A 21,694-nucleotide genomic window follows, 5' to 3' on the forward strand; every position below is an offset into this window, starting at 1 on the left:
GGGAATGTAAACAAACAAAGGTACTCCCGAAGTATGTGAACCAAGATGGCGGACACCGGAACATAGTATTGCTTGGAAGGCAACAATGCTAACCGTTACACCATCGACGCCGACGTTATCGTGTATAAACATTCCCAAATTATAGTTCGACTAGTTACGATACCACTGAGCTGTGGCGGCTGCTGCCGTGAACGTTAAATTTTAAAGTTATAATATAATAACAGCTGAAACAAGATAACAGCAAAATAGCTATCTGGTTGAGAGGGAGATATCAGCTAATTTGTAACTGGTTTCGGTAATAAATAGGGTAAATAGCCTGGAATGTAAACAAACAATCATTCGAAAATATGGACAAGGCTTGATTCGTAGTCAACAAAGAATAACGCGTTTGCACACATAACGCACATCTGCGTTGACCGGGAATCGAACCCTGACATAATACTTGGACAAAAATGCTAACCGTTAAACCATCGACGCGACGATAGCTAATGATTAAAAAAACCTCATCAATTGCAACAAACGCTAGCTGGCAGAGAACATAGGGTGGATTGTCTGGACTGCAAACAAACAAACTTTCGGGAATATGGACACTGTGGTCTATAAAGATTTGATTTGTAGTCAAGAAATGGATGTTACACGTTTGCATACAAACGAAGTAAAAGCAAGAGCGAAAGCCAATGGACCATTTGAAGGAAAATGACACAAAATAGGAATGAACATATGCGTCAACATGGAGTCGAACCCGGAACTATTGCTTGGAAGGCAACAATGCTAACAGTCACACCATCGACAAACATTATCGAATCAAAAAGCCAAAAAATTGTTTCCTGTTAACTTAACTATTTACCATGTTTTCTACAATTAGTAGGTCAAGATCCGTCAGACTGAAACGCTTGTACATGTCGGTTACGTGCAACAAATTCCCCGTCGGCGTCGATGGTGTAACGGTTAGCATTGTTGCCTTCCAAGCAATAGTTCCGGGTTCGACTCCCGGTCGACGCAAATAAGCATTCGTTTGCGCCAATATAATTTTCAATATTTCTACGTTAGGAGTCATTTTAGTGAAATCAGTCCATGATCTTTCGCTCCTGTTTGAACCTTTCGTTCTTTAACAGATGATCGCGTTAATCAGACTGTTCTTGGACCTCCAGGAAGCATGTCTTTATAGGACCTCAGAGTCCATATCACAGACTGTTTGTTTACATTTCAGGCTCTTCCACTTATCCATCTTCATTACGGTGTATTGCGCCCGTCAAATATCATGTGTCATCTAATCTAATATAGATTTTATATTAAATTCTTTTAATATGTCGCAAATAACTATCTGGCTACTATTCTCGCATCTTATCTGGTCAAGATGCTTGGTTTGCCATATAACTACGATAGGCAAACCGGTCAAACACTAAGATGAAGAATGGCATCAACTAATAAATTGCCATCGTAGCTCAGATTACTAATTGACGTCGGCTCAAAACAAAAAGATGAAACAACCCAGCTATTACTTTATGAAGTGATAAGTTGCATTATAGCCTTTCTTGGAAGTGGCCGCCATAGCTCAGTGGTTAGAGCACTGGTCTTGTAAACCAGGGGTCGTGAGTTCGATCCTCACTGGTGGCTTTTCGTTGCTTATGAATTTAAAACAACTGACAAACTTTCACCAATTAGAGTCGATGATAAATAAAGCCCAACCGGTGTTAGCAAAACGATTTAATTTGCCGACGTTTCTAATTTATATTCATAAAAGCTTCATCAGGGCATGATATGGAAAGTAGATTATCGTATAAATATACAGGGAGTCCTCGGGTTACGATGGTCGCGACTTAAGCTGTTTCGAGGTTACGAACGCGCACTCCATAACGCTGTTTCGAGGTTACGAACGCACTTCCTAAAAATATAAAAGATATTATTGTACTGTAATATCTAAGCCTTAAACTGGCTCATTGTGATCAAGAATATCAGTGCTTTGGGCTCATTGGTTTTTGGTATTTACATCGTAAACGACGTGGACAATTGCGAACTATTACGATTATGAACATATAATCACTAAGCTTCAGTCACATGATACACAGTTTCAGTGATACTGTACGCCATTTTGGTTGTCTCGACTTACACTGAAATTCGGGTTACAACGCGTTTCGAAAACGGAACAACGTCGTAAGTCGAGGACTCCCTGTATAGGGAAAAGCGGGAAAAAAATTACGACATGACTCTAAACATCTAAAAACGCGAAAATATGATAATACACCCACGTGAATTAGCGCAAGCTCAAACAAATATAGCGATAATGTAAACTAAAGAATGACTTTTTTTTGTAGTCGATTTTATTCTCTGCGTCGACCGGGAGTAAACAGGGAATGTAAACAAACAAAGGTACTCTTTTTTAGCAAAAATTTCAGGTACGAATACCACAGGAGTCACTTGGCTAGTCCTCGAACTCGTTATAGAAATAAAATTAGGAAAATTGGAATAAAATTATGGCCTAACCCCAACCTGGTACACATACTACGTTCCGGTGTCCGCCATCTTGGTTCACATACTTCGGGAGTACCCAAACAAACATTCAGGAATATTGACACTGTGGCCTATAAAGATTTGATTTGTAGTTAACAAATAGTTTCACGCGTTTGCATACAAACGAAGAAAGGATAAAAACAATAGAGGAATATTTTGGGCCGACTTGAAGAAAAATGACATAGAAGAGGAACTAACATCTGCGTCGACCGGGAGTCGAACCCGGAACTATTGCTTGGAAGGCAACAATGCTAACCGTTACACCATCGACGCCGACGTTATCGTCGATAAACATACACAAATTATAGTTTGACTAGTTACGATGAGCTGAGCTGTGGCGGCCGCTGACGTGATCGTTAAATTTTAAAGTATGTATGTATGTTTATTTGCCTATGTTCATAATAGAATAACAGCTGGGACAAGATGAAAGCTGACGACAAGAGAATAGCAAAATACCTATCTGGTTGAGAGGGATATGCCAGCTAATTTGTAACTGGTTTCGGTAATAAATAGGGTAAATAGCTTGGAATGTAAACAAACAATCATTCAAAAATATGGACAAGGCTTGATTCGTAGTCAACAAAAAATAACGCGTTTGCCCACAAAGCACATCTGCATCGACCGGGAATCGAACCCTGAAATAATTGCTTGGAAGGCAAAAATGATAACCGTTAAACCATCGACTCAATGTTACCTAATGATTAGAAATCCTAATCAATTACAACAAACGTTAGCTAGCAGAGAACATAGGGTGGATTATCCCAGGGGCCGTGAGTTTGTTTACATTTCAGGCTCTTCCGCTTTCATGTGTCATCTAATCTAATATAGATTTTATATTAAATTCTTTTAACATGTCGCAAATAACTATCTGGCTACTATTCTCGCATCTTATCTGGACAAGATGCTTGGTTTCCATATAACTACGATAGGCAAACCGGTCAAACACTAAGATGAAGAATGGCATCAACTAATAAATTGCCATCGTAGCTCAGGTTATCAATTGACGTCGGCTAAAAACAAAACATGAAACAACCCAGTTATTATACTATGAAGTTATAAGTTGCATTGTACAACGCTCATAAGCGTGGCCGCCATAGCTCAGTGGTTAGAGCACTGGTCTTGTAAACCAGGGGTCGTAAGTTCGATCCTCATTGGTGGCTCTCAACACCTCCTTTTTGAAGTGGCAAGCAGACTTGCATGCTGTGCTAAGCGGAGCCAGAATACGCATTCTTTCTGCGTGTCGAACATAATAACCAACTAATTTAGACGTTAACAGCAACATACTTAGTTAACAACGGTCACTTAGTCATCGCACAAGAGTGATTTCCGTACGTCCCGGTTGGTTTTATAAAAGTAAAGCAGTTGCATATTTGCTACATACACTGCAATAGTATGGGTATAAATTTATTTTCGACTCCATAATCGGCATAACAGACGATGAGGTAATTGATAAAAACACACAAATAACTTATAGTCGATGACCGATCGATTACAGATTTTCAGTGCTCTAAAACGGAGGATGTCAATAAAGGGCTTTTCCATTTTATGTTTTTATACAGGTTTGTTTTGAGTACTATCGCACTGAATATTTAACTTGAGAATTTCCCATTTCATAATTTTGAAGTAAACACTTTAAATGAGACCATGCCTGGCTGCCTAGGTCATTTTTGTTCGCCGACTTATACTCCAAACTCGTTGCTTTAACGTTGTGCCAGTCAGGGGCGTAGCCAAAAATTTTCAATGGGGGGAGGGGGCCAATTTGTAACTGCCAACGGGTCCAGCCATTTGTTACATTTCAAAAGGAGGGGGGAGGAGGGGGTCGACCCTCGAGTTACCCAGGTGCCAGTAAAATTGCACAAACTCGATGGTTTATATTCGAAAATTCATTTCATATTTAGATTAATACCTTCTGAACCAGAAATCTCCAAACTACGGCCCGCGGGCCAAATCCGGCCTGTTGGGTAGTCAAATCTGGCCCGCCCGATGCTGCCACAGTAAAACTAATTTCGATGTTGAGCTAAAAAAATAGCCCGAGGAATTTGTTGAGATTGCGATTAAATGTAGTTTTGGCACGAGGCTCACAGTTTTCCACTCTTGCTTTTGTAACACAAAAAGTAAACGCGAAACAAATAATACAAGCCCCAACAATTGTTCAACAAACTTTATAATTTATATCACAATGTCACTGTAACACTGTCATTATTGTTCATAAAATGTAACTTTTACGTCACACTTACATGGCCCGCCAGTCTACAGAGGTCAAATGGGACCCTTGTTCAAAAACCGTACCCAAAACCCTGTTCTTGACAAGAAACATTAGCTAAAATTCCTCTTCAAAGTTGTTCGAATCAATATGATCAAAAATTTCGTATCTCGCACCCTTATTATTTTATCAAATATTATTACATTATTGAAATATAATTGGTTACAATGCCACATGCACTTTGCAATACAAAATAAACTACTCGTATTCATGTTCCTACAGCATTTTTAAATTCTATTTAATGTTGTAAAACATATTCACTTTCTCATCAAATTTATTAATATAAGAAGTTTATTTCTTAGAGAAAACATAAAATAGGCAACTTTGAATGTTATTTTTTGGTGTGCTTCCTAATACATCAACCGATGGCAACCGGACCCGTCACTTCGAACTTAAAGCTCGCGTCAAATAACTCCTCATTTGGATTGACGTTTTGTGCCTTCATTTTAGTAAAAACACTACTCTACTCCAAGCGTTAGCCACGTTACAGCCCTATAAACCGAGAGGAAACGTATTACCCACAACAACGTTAAACCACAGTGTCTGGTGTGTTTTCAAGTAAAATCCGTCACGAAAGAATATAATTTTAGGCCACAACAAAACCATACACGAGAAAAAATACCACGATATTTCTCGAGTAGCAATTTTAAAATAACTTGAGACTTTATATAGTTTCCTTGAAAAACTGATTAGAACGATAAACTCTCATTCTTAAATATATTTAAAGTGACTAAACTCGCGATGTTTTGATCACTTTTGGGTTTTCTCCAACTGCGGCCCGCGAGATCTCCTCAAAAGTTGTTGCCAACGCTTGTTATATTATTTCTAGTTGCGTGACGCTATATCGGGCTATGACTGTGCGATCGGGAGGCATTTTCTCACTGAGTCCAAATTTGTAGACTGTTCGAAGCCGAAAATTTTAAATCTCCAATTTATTGGTATAATTGTGGTAATAAAAGTAAACGCCTTCATAACAGGGCTCCCCTGGGGGCGCGCAACAAAGATCAGGGGTTGGTAAAAGTACACCAATTTTACGCAAAGTATTTCATGGATTTATTGACAGCTCATTCCAAATTAAAAACAAAATGTTTTAGTGGGAATACTTCCCAATATGAAATTCAAACAATCAGATTTTAAAAGTTTTGGTTATTGAAAACTTGTGGAATTTCATTTATTTTTAACTATTTATTTTATTTTTTTGAAAAATTTTGAAACAAGGTTTTTTGTTGTTACAGGTTTCTTTTCGGTTCAATGGCACCATAACTTTTACACAGAATGTTGTTGTTTTTTAATTAAAAGTGTACATTTCTTGTACGGCCACGATTGGCCGACTACGTAACGCTTGTTTGCCGATCTTGTGGGGAAACGAGTCAAAATTGTAATATTTTGGTAATTTGAGACTCAGGTAACAGAGGTCAAGTAGTTAAAACACATTTTGGGTTTTTTGAAATAAGTGTTTGTGGGTAACTGAGTTTTTAAAAACACGCATATACTGGCTCTGAAAAAATGCGCTTAATATGAGGTAAATCTTGACTCAAATATTAAATGAAATGCACGTTGAGAGAGGTTTAAGTTGCTAAATGTCTAGTTCAAATCTCTAAATGAGGTATTTGATATTATTTGGCGAATTTTAAAATAACATTACAGGCTCAAAACGCTGGAGTAATGAATAAAATGTATTTCAATGTAGTAATCAATCAATCGGCAGTGTATTTTAAGTTATTATGTAAACATGAGTTTGAAAAGAAAGCTGGCCAATTCAAACGGACAATCTAAAACGTCACTTTTTATGGAACTTTCTACGTTATGAGTTCGAAATATTACGCTAAATGTAGATATAGTGAGATTTTTGCACGTTCTGGTGAGTTTATTTTCTTGGTAGTTCTTGCATGTTTTAGCTTGATTAATGACAAATAATGATCAATGTGTTTGGACAAGAGAAGTGTTTATTTTGTATTGCACTGTTTACCTATTCTTGGCACTATTGTGACCCGCGAACAATACAAAAATAATAGTGTGGCCTGCGAAGCCAACAACCTTGAACCACCCTGATGTAGGGTATAAAGTATTTTTTTCATTTTGTGAATAAAGTTGTTTATAAACAACAAAAGACTGATTGTCTGTAGAGTGAAAATATAAGATATTAAACGAAAACAGTTTCGAAAACAAAAACAGTATTGGGTTCATCGACAGCATACAAAAAAATGTAATTTTAGGAATGAATTTTCTGATTTCAGGTAAATGAGATTTCAAAGTTGTTATCGAGAACTTGGAAATTTCAATTACTATCGTGAATTCGAAAAATTGTACATACTGTGTTACCCCGAAAATAACGTCTGACGTGAATTTTAAAAATGATCTTAATATAAGCCATCCCCTCAAAATAGGACCTAGTCAATAGCGCAAAATTTTTGTTGACCTATTCGATAGCAAGAAATCTATACTACACGTTTTGAATGATTAATAATCTATATTTAGCAGTTATTTTAAATAAAATCGTGCTATTTATAGGTAAATGGATATCTGTTTTCTTATTTTGTATTTGAAAATCTCGTAATTCTCCACTTTGTAATTATGTTTTTGATAAATGAAAATAAAAGACATTCTCCAATAATAAACCCTAGGGTTATTTTTCGGGAAAAAAAATGAGATCCCGTTTTATTTTAGGCGAGAAATAGCAGAAACGTAGGCACTTTATTTCTCTGCCAATGCTTTTCATATTATTTCTAGTTGCGTGGCGCCATATCCGGCGATGACTGTGCGCTTGGGATTTTGGCATTTTTTCCCTGAATCCGAATTTTTAGACTGTTCAAAGTCTGAGTCGAACTATTAAAATCTCCAATGTATCGATATAATGATGATAATAAAAGTAAACGCTTTCTATAACAGGGCTTCCCTGGGGGCGCGCCACAAATATCAGGGGTTAAAAGAGCACACCAAAATTTCAAGCGAAGTACTTACTATAGCTGTTGTACTTTTTTAGACTTATTATTCGAAACACAATTAATAATGCTAGTGCAAAACATGAATCTCAAAAAAATTTATCAGAACGGCAAACTCTCATTTCCAAATATATTTAAAGTGAGTAAACTCGCGGTGTTTTGATCACTTTGGGTTCCTTCTGACTGCGGCCCGCGAGACATCCTCAAAAGTTTTTGCGGTTCGCCAACCTCGCATCACCCTGGTATATTTTATCAACACAAGAGGACGAGAATATGTATACGTATTCAATAATGCACTATTTCAGTTCATAAATTTTTTTTTTGCAAGACTGGTTATGTAGAATCAACACCGGAATTAAAGTATTAGATAGATCACTTTGTTACAGATACTGAAGTTCGCAAACAAAGTATTTCATTGATTTATTGACAGCTTATTCCAAATGAAAAACGAAATGTTTCAAGGGGAATAATTCTCAGTATGAATTTTGGATCAATCAAGATTTCGAAAGTTTTCATTGTTATTGTAAACTTGGAAAATTTTATTTAGTATAGCTGGAAAATTTTCAGAACAAGCTTTTTTGTTACAGGTTTCTTTCAGGTTTTATGGCACCATAAATTTCACACAAAGTGTTGTTGTTTTTTAATTAAAAGTATACATTTCTTATAAGGCCACACTTGGCCGACTACGTCACGCTTGTTCGGAATTGTATTATTTTGGTAATATGAGACACAGATAACAGAGGTCAAGTAGTTAAAACCATTTTGGTTCATTTGAATTCAGTGTTTGTGGGTAACTAGGTTTTTAAAAACACGCAGATACTGGCTCTGGAAAAGCGCTTATTGTGAGAAAAATCTTGACTAAATTATTGAAGAAAATTTAAGTTGAGCCCGTTTTAGGTTGCTGGGTGTCAAGTTCGATTCGTCGAATGCGGTATTTGAGTTTATTTGGCGTAACTCAAAATAATTGCGTGCACCGTCGCAGTCTAAAATGTTATGCGTAATCGTGGAAAAACATGAGAATGGTCGATTCGTTACCAGCAGTTTATTTTATCAGCATAAGAAAACAGAAGAGGTTAAATACGTGCGGGGTGGTACAAACCTACGCCCGCGTCGCAATTGCGCAAGTGTAAACAAAATATCGCATTTGGTGTTGTTTCTTCATCAAAATAACTAGAAAAATAATGAGCTTGGCTAGTCTAAATTGTTAATTGGCTTTTTTAAAAGCCAACCAATTTAAACAGACAATCTAAAACAGTATTTTCTCCTTATGTAACTCTCTTTGTTATGGGTTTGAAATCTTACACTAGATGTAAATATAGTAAGATTTTGCACGTTTTAGTGAGTTTTTTGGTGGCTGTTTACCTATTCATTGGCAATATTGTGGCCCGCGAACAATACAAAAAAATAATGTGGCCGACGAGGCCGACAACCTTGGACCACCCTGAATTATAGAGTATAAAGTATTATTTTTATTTTGTAATTTCTATCTGTAGACTGAAACTATCAGATATTGAACAATAACAGCTTCGAAAACAAAAACAGTGATGGATTCATTTACAGCATACTTTATTTGAAAAAAAAATGTATTTCTAGGAAACAAATTTCTGATTTCTGATAAATGAGATTTCAAAGTTGTTATCGAAAATTTGGAAATTTTATTTACTCTCGTCAATTCTAAAAATTTTACATACTGTGTTTTTCCGAAAATAGGAACTAGCCTGAAAATAAGACCTAGCGTGAATTATAAAAAGGATTTTAATATAAGACATCCTCTTAAAATAAGACCAATTCGATAGCGCAAAATATTTTTTATCTAGTCGACAGCAAGAAATCTATCCTACACGTTTTAAATGATTAACAGTTATTATTAATCTATGTTTAGCAGTAATGTCAAATAAAAACGTGCTATTTAAAGGTAAATAGATATCTGTTTTTATTTTTTGTATATTTAAAAATCTCGCATTTCTCTACTTAGTAATTTTGTTTTTGATAAATGAAAATGAAAGACATCCTCCAATAATAAACCCTAGTGTTATTTTTCAATCGAAATTTCAGTCGAAATTTCCAACCTCCCATTTTATTTGCAAATGGTGTTATAAAAGGCCAACGCTTTTCATAGAAGGGATTCCTTGGGGAGGGGTATTACCCCTGGGGGATGCAACCAATACCTGGGATTGGGAAGGTAGAGAGCATAACAGTCACGCCAAGTACTGTAGCTGTACTTTGATTCGAAACACTAGTGCAAAACAGGAATCTCACGAATCCAAGAAAATACATAGGATCAGAGTATCGACGAGATTGCATAACAATGTGGAATTTGATCTTAAGTGCCAAGAAGCGGCGGCCGACCGACTTAACGGGGGTCCCGAAAAATATTAACTTATTGAAGGGGTCACGATCTTGTAAGTTTGGGAAGCCAAGGTTCATACTCTATAACAGTGTTTCCGCCATGGGAGCGTTGATAATTTGTTTGAGGGGGCGTGAAGCTTGTTACATTTGATCTTGCCGCCTTATTTTAGATATTTTCATTTCTTTATTGTTTAGAGATTGCAGAGAGCTGTTTGGCTTGTGGTTATTTTTATTAACTATCATATTACTTTCGCCTTATTGTCTGTTATTTGGAGCTTATTGTTAGCTAGTTATATTCGAGGTCGGGCGCGAGACAGATTCTATAAAGGAGGCGCGGTTTGGAAAGTTTGGGAACCACTACTTAGTAGATCTTAAAAAATATCAGGTTTACCAACTGATCTTAAATGTCTATTAATTGAGGCTTACCTATGTTCTGTGATTAAAATTCGATTTTCTTTTTGTTCGGAGCTAAAGTCGGAATTATTAAAACCCGGAGTCAAAATTGTTATTAAACTGGAGCAATGAGTTGAATGTAAATGTGGTCCTGACTCCACAGACCCAGTATAAGCTGCATGTTTAACTTTTATCAACGTACAAGATCGGTTATTATTAATCTCACGCTATGAAGAAATCCCCAGAGCCGCAAGTCGGAGTTTCATTTATTTAATGGTGATAATAAAATTCTCTTCTTCAAAAACTCAGAAATCATCAAATTTGCTAGGTATTTTGAACAGTCCGATTATGAGCCAATGTTATATAATTGAAATTAGAGTTTTTTTGAGGTCTAAGCTGGACTCGGGAGTGGATTGTAAATTTTCTCCAACCTTATAAACGTGTCTTAACCCTTGCATGCATAAATAACGTTCATTTTAATCCTCCCTGTTTATGTAGTTAACCGTGACAACTCCGAACCCATGTAAACTTCTAAATGCTTATTCAATCACCATTACTAATAATACCATTGTAAAGAAAGACTAGAGCACTTTCAATATGGTGAAAAATAAAAAACAGAATTTGAATAATTGTTGTTTGAAATTCCAAATAATTTATAAAAAAAAAATCTTCGAAGAAAAAATGGTAAATGTTTATCGAATTTCAGAATATCGGGAAAGTCATTTTTGAAAAATTTATTACATGTTTTAGAGCCATATAGGTATAAGTATTCAATTTACAAAATAATATGCTTAGTTCAATAAAGAGCCATATTTTGGCGTTTAGCCTTTCAAAATTATTCCCCAAAAATTTACCACGTGTTTCTGAACAGTGTTCCCATTCACTGTTACACACCAGCCAAAGATAGATACAAGATAAATCACAAATTTGTACATTAAAAATGAATATTGTAACAATAAAGTATACAATTTCCCAATTCTCCACCCTCACTCATTTTTTCAATAAAATATTTATTATTTGACGTCCGCCGACTTCCTTCACTGATAAAACCACTTATGAGTCACTCCTAAATAACAAAACCACCCTTCTATTAAAACTACAGTGTAATAGCTCAGTATGACCTCAATCAATCACATCGTAAACAAAGAATGATCCCCTTTTTAGTTGCTGCCACCTAGTGGTGGCGCTTCCATGTACTCATTTTGAGCGTTTATTTTAAAGAGAGATGAAGAGAAACGCTTCACTGAGTATTTGAGTTGCATAATAATACGTTTCAGACAGGAAAAAGCATTCGACATATACGAGAGGAGGATGTAAAATTTTTTGTGCCAACTGATAGTGGTGCTCTCTTTTTGTATATTGAGCCCCCTTGTAAAAGAGAATTGCGGAGAAACATCTTACAAATAACTTGCTACATATTTTTGGATGTCACACAAAAAGTTTGAGTATGGTGAAACCACTTGGGTCAGACGAGAGATGTTTTGAACATTTTTGTACCAATGGCATTAAAGGGAGTTTTTACTTTATCAACGTTTTTTACAGATCAGTTATAACTAATCTTATACGATGGAGAAATCCATGGTGATTATCCTTCTGATAATATGCCACATTGCAATTACAACTGTCGTTGCTCAGCATTCGGTGCCGTTTCCGTCAAAGGGAGGGGATTCATGCAACGTAGTTCAAGTCAACTGCGGGTCGGCCGCTCCTGTTAACGATAAAAGCGCCTCTCAGCACCTTAGACACCCGGGGCCCCCCGGGAAGCGTGGCCCCAAAGGCGACTTGGGTCCTATTGGGCGTGCTGGACCCCAAGGTATCAAAGGAGCAAAAGGAATAATTGGGGGTGTTGGACCAGCCGGTGATAAAGGAAGTCAAGGTTCAAAGGTCAGTAAACTGGGCAAGTTTTTCAATTTTTGATTCTAAACGTTTTTCATTTTTGTAAGAGCTGCCACTCAAAAGTATGGAGTAACCAATTTTGAAGGGACAAGTTTTTTTCGGTTCAGTATTGTCTACCAAATTTATTACACCCTGGGTGAGGTGGTGAGCATGGGATTTCAACCTGCCATGACCATATAGAGTTAAGCCTACGCACGTCAATCGCTTGTCCATCGCGCGCACCACTGATAATATTTGAAACGACGAACACCAATCAACAGTTCACACGGGAAATGGTGATGAATTTAAATTAAAGTTATCATGTCACAATTATTAATAGTTTTACCGCTGGCATAAATCAAGGATTCTTATGTTCGTAAATTTAAAAAGTAAAATTCACCCCCCAAACTGTGTATACCCCCTCGTTTGAGTATAAAATGACTATAATGTGTATATAAAGTATCTTTTCCAGTGTGCATCTTATGAAATAGGGTAAGGCTGAGCTATACTGTCTATGGACAGCGAAAATTTATTAGACACGAAGTGAACTTATGGATCGTATTGTTATTGTTGTTGATAGTATTTTTTTTCTTGTTATTACGGCATTCCTCTTCAACTATGAACCAATGGCTTCAAAGTTTTCAGTAAGGAAAGATTGTATTTTTCGCTAGAATTCTATTACTTTTATTTACTTTAAAAACTTTTGCCGGCTCCAAAGGATTCATTCCTAATCATAACTGGACAATTATTAATTTTCTTTTTTTGAACGTTGGTGAGAATGTTTTTTTTAGATTTTCCACAAAACATCCGAGAACCCTGCACGGGTTGGTTGTGTAATATAAAAGAATATCAAGTATCGAACCCATTTGAGCACGGGTATTTTTTTTTTAATATTGGCAAACACGAAATTTGATACATAGTCTATGTTTCATTTTAGGGACAACAAGGAATCAAAGGTGTGAAAGGAGACGCTCCTGACTACATGAGAATACAAAACATGATGAGTGAGTTTGTTTTTCTACCTACAGTATGTTCAGAAATGGTCGCTTCCGCTTTTTTTTGTACGGATGCCTCCAGTCCTTCCGGAAGTCCGGCACGAGAAGATTCCTAAAGTGATATGACGTCACGCATGATTACGTCACTTGTCTTATGAGACTTTTTGAATAGTGTGGTGAATTTCGCATAAAGCAAGCGAACAAATGCGCAGAATTTCTGAAACATTTTTATCTAAAAATATGCAAAATAGTATTTTGTGGAAATCTGATTCAGGATGCAGACATTCCGAAAACTGCTTTATTCAAACGATCTAAGAGTTCGCGTTTAAGAAATCTCCGTGCAAAACGCAAATTTTTGAGGCATACTCAACTAATGCAAAAGTGTGAGATGTGGGAAGAACGCCCCCGCTCCGTTTGAAAATACCAAATTAATAATTTTCCAGCTAGGGTTCGGAATGATTTAAAAATTTGCATTTCCAGCGCAATTAGCATTCCTAGCCCTCATTGTGCATGTATAGTTACTAATTTTAATATTTTGAGCAGTGGTGGTTTTTTTTACGGGGGCTTTGAACAAAACATCACTCATTTTTACTTACACTAAAATTGCTCGGGTCGGGTGACCCTATGGCTGACATGGGCAAATTACGGCCCGCGGGCCAAATCTGGCTCGTTGGGTAATTCATTCTGGCCCGCCTGATGCTACCACAACGAAACGAAAACCATATTTTGATGTTTTAGCTCAAGATTAGTGCAAGGAATTGGTTAAGATTGCGATTACAATTAGTTTTGTCAAGAAGTTTATTGTTTTTCGCTTTTGCTTTTGAGACACTGTAAATATTGTTCATAAAATGTATTTTTTTACGTCATACCCACATGGCCCAGTCTAGGTGGCCCACCTCTGCCCGAGAGCTATAGGGTCTCTTTTCAAACATGAACGGAAAATATTTGGGTGGAAAATAACTATTAGCTGTTTTCTGTGAGGCTGCAAATGTAATCGGGGTACTTCACAATAAATTTTATGTTAGGTATTTCAATTATTTGGCCACCTTGAGATAATCAGTATACTGTATATATAGGTTGTCTAGTAAGCACAATTTATTGATTCAAAAAATACGCAATATGAGATTTGAATCATTTACGATTGTTTTGACTTCCGAGTATTCGTTTCAATTGGGCAGACATGACGGGTTAGCAAAAGTTTATCCAGAATAACTTAACCACAGCCAACTTTGTGACTGCACGCAGACATATATATATATGTGCATGTAAACATGTTTATTTAAACAAGAGAAGATCTTGTTTCATTGCCAAGGAGGCATGATAATGCACGAGTGGCACGCTAAGATGCACGCTCTTGAGAGTATTTTACAACCATTTATTTTCGACTGCAGAAAAAATCGCCCTTTTTCGATAAGAAATTCTTTTTTCTTGTAAATTTATCAGCACATCTCCGTTTTAAATTTGTTGTTTTAGGTGCAACAAGCTGCAAAGATCTGAACGAAACTTACGGAGTTTCCACAAGCGGATACTATCCATTGAGAACGATTGGTACCGGAGTTCTGGTCTCTGTTTACTGCGACTTCAGAGTTTACGACGGTACGTAAAAACCTGTTTTCACTGGAAACTTTCTTGACTTAAAAATTCTTATTGAATATAAGTAATGTGGCCGAAAATAAAACGAAATTTACCGTCAAAAACAAAAAAAAAGTATTTTTTTTAAATTTGCTGGCTAATAAAGTTTGGAATATTTGAAAACAAATTTTCATAAGTATGATTTTTCTGTAATGTTGATGTTCTCTTGAAATAGTTACCATTGTAAATCCCCTAGACTGGACGGCTGGGAAGACGTTTGTCATCGCACTTCTGATTATATCCTGCGCGGGTTTACAAACTATTGGTAAGTGAGTTCTAGCACTCGTTTACTGCCACTTCAGAATTTATAAAGATACGCAAGAACTTGTTTTCGACGGGACATGTTTTTGAAGAAAATGCTTTCGTTCCAAAATTCCCGATGAATAACATTTTTTTTATAAATAAAATTGGAATTTGGCTTAAACTGAAACGAGTAAAAAGGAATTTCGGATATTTTGCATCGTAAAATATCCTTAAGATATCCCGCATAATGTTAAAATTTCTTTTCACGTATACTTTTAATGGGGTTTCTGTTACCTTCTCTCAGTATGATCTCAATGTAAGTGGCCATTACATTTAACCAAAATATCTTCTTTCCTAAGTCAATGCGGCATGTCATGAATGATTTTCTTAGTTTATCCTTACCAAATTTTCAAAAAAATGAATATAAAATAAAATGTGGCGCGTAGTAAACGTATATAGCCTGGAAAGATATCACATAGAATGTGGTGGGGTTCACTTCTTTATAACACGAAGCCAGAAACCACAAATGAAAAGGTCGTAATCAAATTCGCGAGAAGCTTGAAAAAAATTAAGTAATTTTCTGAGATAAAATAATAACAGTGACATTCATAAAGGCCGGTATACACGACAGCAGTATAACTCACCGTACCGCGACTTTCCGCACTATGTGGTACCGGTATGCGCGAAACCACAGCATGGTACCGGTATTGCTGGCCAGACCGACAGGCATGTCATACCAATGTACCATATATACCAATAATATAAAACAATGTCATACCAATAATATAAAACAAACTAAAAAATACGCTGCGGTGAGTTCGCACACTTTCGGGTATATCGGCCATAACTCACTTTACGTTGGTAAGGGATATTACGAATTAACTGAATCGATCGATGCGGTCGAACAGGTTTATCCCGCCTCACTTTTTTAGTTAATTAAAACACTTTAACGGTGCATGCATTTCGGTACATTCGCATATGTAAAAATGAAAATACTACAACAAGCATTTTGTGTTAATTTCCATGCATGGAGATAATAATATACAATTGAATTTGTTATATAAACAGGTATTCATACATGCCATCAACTGAAGGAAAGAAACGGAATAACGACGTCTGGAAACTACTTTCTTGGACCAGCTAACAACCAATATGAGGTTCATTGTGACTTTTCTGGATCGGATGGTACGTTAGTTAGTCTATACTTTTATAATTATCTCAATCCTACTTAGAAGCGCTTCCAATCACAGTCAGAGCTTTGTGTTTGAGGATGGCTGTGGAGTCGGAGTCTTATTTTCAAACTCCCTAACGTCGAAGGTCAAAATTTACTACCTTCATATGTGATAACAGATTCAGTATATATATAACTTATCTTTGAAATTTAGATTTATTTATGACTTGTATTAACCCTATTAAAAAAGGTTTAGCATTTAAATTAAGTAAAGTACTTTTAACTTATTCAGGAATATTAATCGGAAAGTAACAATTTTAACATTTATTTTGGGGCTCCGTGAATAATAGTCAACCTTTTCAAGGGCTCCGCAACACCAAAAGTTTGAGAACCCCTATTAGTCTATACTTTTATAATTATATAAATCCTGCTTAGAAGCGCTTCCAATCACAGTCAGAGCTTTGTGTTTGAGGATGGCTGTGGAGTCGGAGTCTTATTTTCAAACTCTCTAACGTCGAAGGTCAAAATTTTCTACTTTCATATGTGATAACAGAAATTTACTCTGATACTCAAAACCAATTTACTGAGCGTGCTTGCATACTAGAATGTTTGGTACTCCTGAAGTATGCGTACCAAGATGGCGGACAGCGGGATGTAATATGTGTACTAGTTTGGGTCAGGCCATAATTTTATTCCAATTTTCCTTATTTTAGTTCTATTACGGGTTCGGGGACTAGCCAGGTGACTACCGTAGTATTTGTATCTGAAATTATGGCCTTACCCTAATCTGGAACACATACTACGTTCCGCTACGAATAATTCAGGATTATCGAAGCTTTCGTTATTGAAATTTGATTTTTGAAGAGCTCGGAGCAGGAGTCTAAAATAAAATTTGTTAGCAGTTTGATTCAGACTTATTAAGCTGTTGTATTGTCAACAAACAATGGAATATCAAATGAATCAATGCAAGATTGCGATTATACAGAATTATCTTAATTGTTCAATTTAGTATTGATTTTACTTTAAGATGATTGCATTAACCAAACAAAAAGTTTCATTTTAAATAAAAAGAAAACCAATTATAAACTGGCAATTCTTTTGAGGCAAATTTTCTCATTCATGAGGAATCTTATGGAAGGTTGGAGATTCATAGGAGTTGGAGTTTCAACTATTTAACATTACATTTACAGCAATCACCGAAATTCGACATGATTCCATGGGAGAGGTGCTGATGCCAAAGTGCGAAGATCGGGGGTGCTACTCTAAGATTCCTCGGTATACAATCAGCCTGATCGACACGATCAAAATCATCGAGAATTCAAGGGAATGTCGGCAGTATATTCAGGTTTGTAACTTTGCTGATAATCGAGCAGTGGTTTTGAAAAGGTAAGGCAATCATCAGAATCTATTTTATTTTTTTGTTCAAGGTATTTAGATCATTCCATTAAGGCATTTACACAAGAAATCGTTACCATTCTATGCTTTTGAAAAAACGTGTTCCATATCGTAAAATATTTTAATCAATTATACCTCAAATAAGAGATTTATTAGTTACATGAAATACTGTATTGACAACTCATTTGCGTATTAGTTGTGCAAAAACAGGAGATAAGTGTTTGAATATTTTTACTCGCAGTCGCGCATCAGTACCGGTATAGCATGAAAGCATCGAGATTGCTGAAAAGAGTGGTAAAACGAAAAGTGTTTCCGTTTGAATAAAATGAAACGGCAAAATTTTGTGGTGAACAATCGAGTCCCATACCGTGTTCGGCGGAATTCGGGACACAAAAAGCAATACCCCTTTAGCCGCTTCATCCATGTTCAATTAAGATTAAAAATATTCAAACTGATTGGCCTGGGTCTTCGGAGAGCATCCAGTTTAATGAAGAGGTCGGTGCCAAGAGTGACGGATGTAGCCGATGAATACTAACTAATACGTGTTTCCTTTATGCAAAATAGTACATCTGAATTCCGAGTAATTGAGACTAGAAAAAAAATTGAACAAAAAATAAAAGTATTACTCTTTATTGACGTCAATAACCAATAATAAATAAAAGTTAATTTTTTCTAATTAAATTCAAATAGCCAAAACGTTATATCGAAATTACCAAGTACTGAAAATATGAAATATATTAGTCCATCCGATGCGGCGAATAGCAATTTTTCCAAAAAAAAAAACCTAGCAAAACGGTGTCAAGCAATGAAAATGAGTTAGCGATCGAACACTAAGCAACCAGTCTTTGAAAGTTGAGTTCTGACTTTTTTTTGTTCAGAAATATGACCTGTCCAATGTCGCAGTCAGGAATATTTAGAGTGAGAGGATATGAAATTTCTGAAATGCCAAGTTAGACTATTGGGCTATTGGATCCAGCCAGAAAACGTGATTTACAAGAGTCTAAATTACGTTCCAATTGCTATGTAAAATACATAAAAGTGCTTACCCCTTACCCCTACTCTGGCTATGCCCTTACTAGTGGGTATTGCTCACATGAGCGACCTATTTATTATTTGGGGTTATATAATGCATAATGCTAAACCTAAGCTTGATTGAGACAGTTCATTATCAAATCTATTTTTTCTTTTTATATAGGCACGTTGTGAAGGAATGATGATATTTCGTGATGGCCCTTATGCCTGGTGGGTTTCACGAGATGGTGAGAAAATGCTATATTGGGGTGGAGCGACTTCTAGAAGAAATTCTTACTGCGCTTGTGGAGAGACAGGTAAAGTCTGAAATATTTATGAAGTGTACTGCAGTTTGATAATGTTTGCAGTTGACAAAACTAACCCCACAAAATAAAAACCTTTTCCACCACCATCTATTACCAAAGTGTTAATCAGTAATGAAAACATAGTTGTAAAAATGAACTTTTTTGCGTAATAAAATTAAAAATGGCCGGTCCAAAGTTGGGTTAACCTGCATTACGTGAAATGGGAGTCTGTGAAACTGAAATTATTTAATTTGCGCAAATGTTTTGAGCGTCATGTCATGACAAACTGCTTTACACTTCGTAAACTACTTCAGACAAATATGTTTAACCTGTTATTCAACGGACTCGAATACTGTCTGACATAACAATATGTGAGTGAATTGCTAAACTTCACAGCACGATGGTTCACATAACCGTTGGTTGGCTTGGTTGGTTGTTTGGCTTTCTCCGACCTTGACTTCTCTGATTTGCATATAATTTGATTGGGCTTTATGCAAAAATATAGCTGCGAGTTTCGCTACCGAAAGTTAATAACCTCCTCATTACCCGATAATTTGTTCAATATAAGATAATTATTTGACTTTGAAGGTAAATCGACAACTCAGATTCGAACCCACAATCTCTGTTCCCGGCTGACAACATAGTCATGCGTAGGATCGAATCCAAAACATTTGATTAAAAGTAATCCGATGACATTGACCAGCGACGCCAACACGCCAAAATACGGTACCTCCAGAAGTATGTGCATCAAGATGGCGCACAACCTGAACATAGTATGTGTACCAGGTTAGTGTTCAGGTTGTGTGCCATCTTGGAGCACATACTTCGGGAGCGCCAAAGTGCGTTATCCGATAAATCTCAAGGCGACCTAGCGGTTAAAGAATTTGACTTAACTGTAATGGTATCGCATATTCCGCATCTCGGATTCGACTTCATGACCCCACCTACGCAGGGTGTGTTAAATTAGGCAGGCAATACCGAAAAGATACCGGTTAATGTATAAATTATTAACTGTTTACATATCAATCGATATTGGTGGCTGCTAGCACACGGCCTTACTCGAAGCTAAGAGCATGATTAAGCGTAGTATGAAAAATGTCTAGCTATATAGTAAGCCATGAATTCTGGAATTGAACGCCAGAGGAGCAAGGCCAACGTTCTCCCACATTTTAAAAAATGACGAAAAATGATTACCCTTGTTTTTATATTTCAAGGTCAATGTGCTGACAACAACTACAAATGCAATTGTGATAAGAACGACGTCGGCACCATCAGGGCAGACGAAGGATTCCTGACCGACAAGACCAAGTTACCGGTCAAAGAAATAAGATTCGGCGACATGGGAGGAAGTGGAGAAAATGGATGGCACACTCTCGGCAAATTAGAATGCTTGGGTTAGAAACTCGAAACCAACGGAAAACTAAAAAAAACGATTTACATTACAATGAATTTCTTTTTACTAATTGTTCGTATATTTCATTTCGCTCACAACGAGGATAATGGATAAGCATCTCAGGCAAATGCCCAGATACTGTTTTGGATTATAAGAATATTTCCGGTCGTTCATATCCTATCGGAAGTATTTCATCGGTAAATATCACGAAATAATAGTTTTTTTTGGAGCGAATCGAAAATTATTCTATCGGGAAATATCACGCTCAAATTAAGGCACACTTTTTCGTCATGTCAACACTGAGAAGTAACTATTAAAAAGCGTCAGTCGTGAAATGTTTGAATGGCATTTCACCGTAGTTTAATACTGTTAAAAGGTGTCAGTTGTTAAATGTTTTAAGTAGCATTTCATCTTAACTTCCGTTAATTTTGCGTTACTTTTCTAACACCCTGTAGTTTGCTTTTGAAACGACTCGATACGAACTTAATGATAATTTTGCAGAACTTCAACTCGTGCAAATTATATAATGTTTGTGAATGATCTGAGTCATTGTAATAAAATATATTCATCTCGCATGATTATCCAATCTGACTGATAAATCGTGCAAATAGCTGGGTGGTTACTCTAAGATTTTACAATAATAGAAGATTTTTCGATAGTTGTAGAACTTAATTGATAGCCAAAGTCGCATCTTTATTGCCTATTCTGGATTTTATCCTAAACATGGCACTGTTCAAACGGCCACTGGTATTATGTAATGAGGTAATATTTCAGGAACAACCGGAATATTTCCGGTTTGGCATCGTCTACCGGATAATGCCATTTTGAGGCGCCAATTCAGACCTTTCGCTACGAACAAACTCTTTTCAAGTAGCCAATTGTATATGACGTTACCTAAAGAGCTATTATCTTCAGAAGGGCAGGAATCTTCCCAATTTGGCATCGCCTAGCGGAATAATACCGTTTCTGCCACGCTTGTTCCGGTCTTTCGCTCTGAACAAGGGTTGTCTAGGCGACCACAGATATCTATATCTAACATTATGTAAAAAGTTAGTATTTCGGGAAAAAGGGAAAATGTTCGGGTTCGGCAACTTCTATCGCAATATTGATATTCTTGCGACGTTTATTCAAGCCTTACACTACGAGCAGTACACTTCTCAACCAACCAATGATGATATCTAATGTGCAGAGCTACTTGTTTCGGGAAGAACAGGAT

The 21,694-nt window shown here is 36.5% G+C and overlaps 1 protein-coding gene and 4 non-coding genes across 5 annotated transcripts; 4 read left to right on the forward strand and 1 right to left on the reverse strand.

Moving 5' to 3' along the window:
* The first annotated feature begins 930 nt into the window (after positions 1-930).
* Positions 931-1,002, forward strand: Trnag-ucc (transfer RNA glycine (anticodon UCC)). Its single transcript has one exon. It is a non-coding gene; the product is annotated as a tRNA-Gly (tRNA).
* Positions 1,003-1,544: 542 nt separating this feature from the next.
* On the forward strand, positions 1,545-1,617 carry Trnas-uga (transfer RNA serine (anticodon UGA)). Its single transcript has one exon. It is a non-coding gene; the product is annotated as a tRNA-Thr (tRNA).
* Positions 1,618-2,712: 1,095 nt separating this feature from the next.
* Positions 2,713-2,784, reverse strand: Trnag-ucc (transfer RNA glycine (anticodon UCC)). Its single transcript has one exon. It is a non-coding gene; the product is annotated as a tRNA-Gly (tRNA).
* Positions 2,785-3,598: 814 nt separating this feature from the next.
* On the forward strand, positions 3,599-3,671 carry Trnat-ugu (transfer RNA threonine (anticodon UGU)). Its single transcript has one exon. It is a non-coding gene; the product is annotated as a tRNA-Thr (tRNA).
* Positions 3,672-8,435: 4,764 nt separating this feature from the next.
* Positions 8,436-21,051, forward strand: LOC120342956 (contactin-associated protein-like 2). The gene is made up of 8 exons (XM_039412050.2): positions 8,436-8,458; positions 12,001-12,342; positions 13,271-13,337; positions 14,802-14,924; positions 16,272-16,388; positions 17,565-17,719; positions 18,965-19,097; positions 20,300-21,051. The coding sequence occupies exons 2-8, from the start codon at positions 12,025-12,027 to the stop codon at positions 20,482-20,484; spliced, it is 1,098 nt and encodes a 365-aa protein (XP_039267984.2). The 5' UTR covers positions 8,436-8,458; positions 12,001-12,024; the 3' UTR covers positions 20,485-21,051.
* Positions 21,052-21,694: the final 643 nt, after the last annotated feature.

Source organism: Styela clava, chromosome 10 (assembly GCF_964204865.1).
Source record: "Styela clava chromosome 10, kaStyClav1.hap1.2, whole genome shotgun sequence".
Classification (NCBI taxonomy): domain Eukaryota; kingdom Metazoa; phylum Chordata; class Ascidiacea; order Stolidobranchia; family Styelidae; genus Styela; species Styela clava.

Bases quoted from the DNA above. Each gene is read 5' to 3' on its own strand.
- LOC120342956 (XM_039412050.2), top strand. From the start codon at position 12,025: ATGGAGAAATCCATGGTGATTATCCTTCTGATAATATGCCACATTGCA. The intron at 16,389-17,564 runs GTACGTTAGTTA...TTACATTTACAG, and splicing joins TGACTTTTCTGGATCGGATG to CAATCACCGAAATTCGACAT. The intron at 19,098-20,299 runs GTAAAGTCTGAA...TTATATTTCAAG, and splicing joins CTGCGCTTGTGGAGAGACAG to GTCAATGTGCTGACAACAAC.